We start from the raw sequence: 4,114 nt of genomic DNA, 5'->3' as shown, positions 1-4,114 counted from the left end.
GAAGGAAAGGTGAGTATGTTCTGCTGGGGAAGGAGGACATTGAAGAGAACCTGTTGTCTGTCCTGCACACGCCATTGCCGGGTCACCATTAATGACATTGTTCTTCCCCCCCCCCACAGGCCCGGAGAAGAAGTTTGGTATACGGGAGATCAGATGTGTGACGGAGCGCCCCCGGGTGGGGGAGGAGGTGACTCTTGTAGCGTACATTGAAGAATGTCAGGCGGACAGTGCGGAGTTCACCTGGTATAATGGAATGTTTAATGTTGATGAAGGAATAGAGAACATACAAGATGGCGGTGACTGTACATCCTCCGTCACCTTCACCCCGGATCCCGGCACAGAATGTACAATCAAATTGGAGGTGTTCTATAACTATCAGACTGTAGAGGAATCCTACACACTGCGACTGGGGTGAGGACCCGACGCTTCACCCCCGGGGAGACTCTTCTTATTAATGATGATGTCATAGGGGGCGGGCACCATCCTCTGGACACGCCTCTGCTTCATATGCACTTTGTCCTCCGGCAGCAGACTCGCGTTATCCAGAAATTAGACATTTTATACTGAAAGCTGGAATCTGATTGGTCGCTGCGAGTAACAGACACTTTCCACCCCTGTGGTTTTCTCCATCGGCCCCTGAGATCTGCTACTGGTGGCCCCCAGGGAAAGGTCATAAACATTGACTTTTCTACATGCTGGAGTGCTTGGACTTATTTTATGTTTTGTGGACTTATTTTGCAATTTTTATACAATTAGGGTTTTCTAACCAATCAGGAGTGCGATGGGTGTGAATGTTTTTGGAAGGGTTTCCTCCTCTGGACACGCCTCTCCTTCGTCTTTTATATCCACCAATAGGAAATGATGACGGACTAGTATTACTAACATCAAGGTTGGTTGTCTGTCAGTAAAGGAGATCTAATGGCGATGTCACCACATTGGGACTTCAGAACACACAGAGGAATAAATAAAAATGATTCTTATGTTCTTCCTTATACCCCGGCCTCTGCTGATGGTGGTATGTCATCTCCCACAATGCATTGCACCACAGGTCACATGCAGATTGCCTCCTCCTTGTAGAAGAGGCTGGAAAAGTAGAGGAGGTGGGTGGGGCAGTAGGGAGGAGGGCTGGAGCTGGGAGGGAGTAGTGAATAAAACAGTGTCCTAGTGTGTGAGCACAATGCTTCTGTATGTGTGACTACAATGGAAGATATTAGAAGACAGTATGACACGTGGTCACAGCATACAGGAAATGTCCGTGAACGGGGCCCTCAGGATCTATTCCAAGGTATTTATGGGGACTAGACAGACATTTATATGTTATAATGGCGTGCTGCATTCACTTTACACATGAGGAGAATGTCTCCGGAAGGTTCACTCAATGTGGAGGATCAGACCTCCGTCCTGAACGTTCGTCTTACAGAGGCCGGGATTGGAGGATTTTGCAGACAACTGAAGAGATCTCATGTTTGTGGTAAAACTGATTTTAATATTGTTGTATTTACATTAAAACACCATGAAACGCGTTTCGAGGCTCCTCGTCTTCAGATCAGGTGATCATATTATTGCATTCCATTGACAAATGGCGCGGCTCGGGGCAGGCTCAGATCAGGGGCCACTTTATGCTTTGACATAATACCTCCTGTGGCCCTCGATCCGTCCGGGCATTACGGTCACCAGCTGAACCAGCACAATCCACAAGCAGCCTAACTCTCCAATAGGAAAAGTTTTACTTCTCAAAGCTCTTCACAGACGAGGATCACGGATCAAGTGTAAGGAGACAATGCCGGCCTAGTGTGTACATGGAAGAAGAAGGGAGGGACTATACCAACTGACACCAAACAGAGGGGGGAACAGAGGGAGATACCAACCGTGTACAGAAACACCACCTGCAGTAGCAGTAATCTACCACTAGATGTCAGGCTCACACCACAATGTAATAATATACAATGAATACACAGCAGTGTAGTGGGAAGAGCAAAAATAACAATGGCTGACAGCACAGTGGATGGGATGGTATCATCCTCCACTATTCATATCATCAATATGGCGGCATTTCCTAATCAATATATCACGACCATAACACCAGAATGTGAAGTGCCGCACAGAAATACTCCCTGAATGTGTTACTCGTGTCACAAATAGAAGGAAACTGTCACACGGCTTTCATGAATTTGGCACCGCACGGTCCAATAAGATCATAGCACCAAAACCGTGTCACCGCTTTATAGAATCTCCCCAATTACCCCCCAAACTGACGGTGTAGAGGAGAAAGATGACACGCTACAGCATGGCGAGCGCCTAAAGGACTGTACTATCTACTACACCTGTACTACCCATAATACCTGTATGACCCATACTACCTGTACCACCCATAATACCCGTATGACCCATAATACCCGTATGACCCATACTACCTGTACTACCCATAATACCCGTATGACCCATACTACCCGTATGACCCATACTACCTGTACTACCCATAATACCCGTATGACCCATACTACCCGTATGACCCATACTACCTGTACTACCCATAATACCCGTATGACCCATACTACCCGTATGACCCATACTACCTGTACTACCCATAATACCCGTATGACCCATACTACCCGTATGACCCATACTACCTGTACTACCCATAATACCCGTATGACCCATACTACCCGTATGACCCATACTACCTGTACTACCCATAATACCCGTATGACCCATACTACCCGTATGACCCATACTACCTGTACTACCCATAATACCCGTATGACCCATACTACCCGTATGACCCATACTACCTGTACTACCCATAATACCCGTATGACCCATACTACCCGTATGACCCATACTACCTGTACTACCCATAATACCCGTATGACCCATACTACCCGTATGACCCATACTACCTGTACTACCCATAATACCCGTATGACCCATACTACCCGTATGACCCATACTACCTGTACTACCCATAATACCCGTATGACCCATACTACCCGTATGACCCATACTACCTGTACTACCCATAATACCCGTATGACCCATACTACCCGTATGACCCATACTACCTGTACTACCCATAATACCCGTATGACCCATACTACCCGTATGACCCATACTACCTGTACTACCCATAATACCCGTATGACCCATACTACCCGTATGACCCATACTACCTGTACTACCCATAATACCCGTATGACCCATACTACCCGTATGACCCATACTACCTGTACTACCCATAATACCCGTATGACCCATACTACCCGTATGACCCATACTACCTGTACTACCCATAATACCCGTATGACCCATACTACCCGTATGACCCATACTACCTGTACTACCCATAATACCCGTATGACCCATACTACCCGTATGACCCATACTACCTGTACTACCCATAATACCCGTATGACCCATACTACCCGTATGACCCATACTACCTGTACTACCCATAATACCCGTATGACCCATACTACCCGTATGACCCATACTACCTGTACTACCCATAATACCCGTATGACCCATACTACCCGTATGACCCATACTACCTGTACTACCCATAATACCCGTATGACCCATACTACCCGTATGACCCATACTACCTGTACTACCCATAATACCCGTATGACCCATACTACCCGTATGACCCATACTACCTGTACTACCCATAATACCCGTATGACCCATACTACCCGTATGACCCATACTACCTGTACTACCCATAATACCCGTATGACCCATACTACCCGTATGACCCATACTACTTGTACTACCCATAATACCCGTATGACCCATAATACCTGTACTACAAATAATACCCGTATGACCCATAATACCTGTACTACCCATAATACCCGTATGACCCATACTACCTGTACTACCCATACTACCTGTACTACCCATAATACCCGTACTACCCATACTACCTGTACTACCCATAATACCCGTATGACCCATACTACCTGTACTACCCATAATACCCGTATGACCCATACTACCTGTACTACCCATAATACCCGTATGACCCATACTACCTGTACTACCCATAATACCCGTATGACCCCATACTACCCGTACCACCCATATTACCCGTATGACCCATACTACCTGTACT

At 46.5% G+C, this 4,114-nt stretch overlaps 1 gene segment (V, D, J or C); it reads left to right on the top strand.

The window, feature by feature from the left end:
* LOC108803446 overlaps nt 1–427 on the top strand; it is an 18,130-nt gene extending 17,703 nt beyond the window's left edge. The window contains 1 exon segment of the C gene segment in view: nt 120–427. Within this exon segment, the coding sequence occupies nt 120–415 (296 nt within the window).
* Nucleotides 428–4,114: the final 3,687 nt, after the last annotated feature.

The sequence above is a fragment of the Nanorana parkeri genome, unplaced genomic scaffold (genome assembly GCF_000935625.1).
Source record: "Nanorana parkeri isolate BGI_ZX_2015 unplaced genomic scaffold, ASM93562v1 scaffold3734, whole genome shotgun sequence".
NCBI classification, from domain to species: Eukaryota; Metazoa; Chordata; class Amphibia; order Anura; family Dicroglossidae; genus Nanorana; species Nanorana parkeri.
This window is presented reverse-complemented; position numbering and strand designations above follow the sequence as displayed.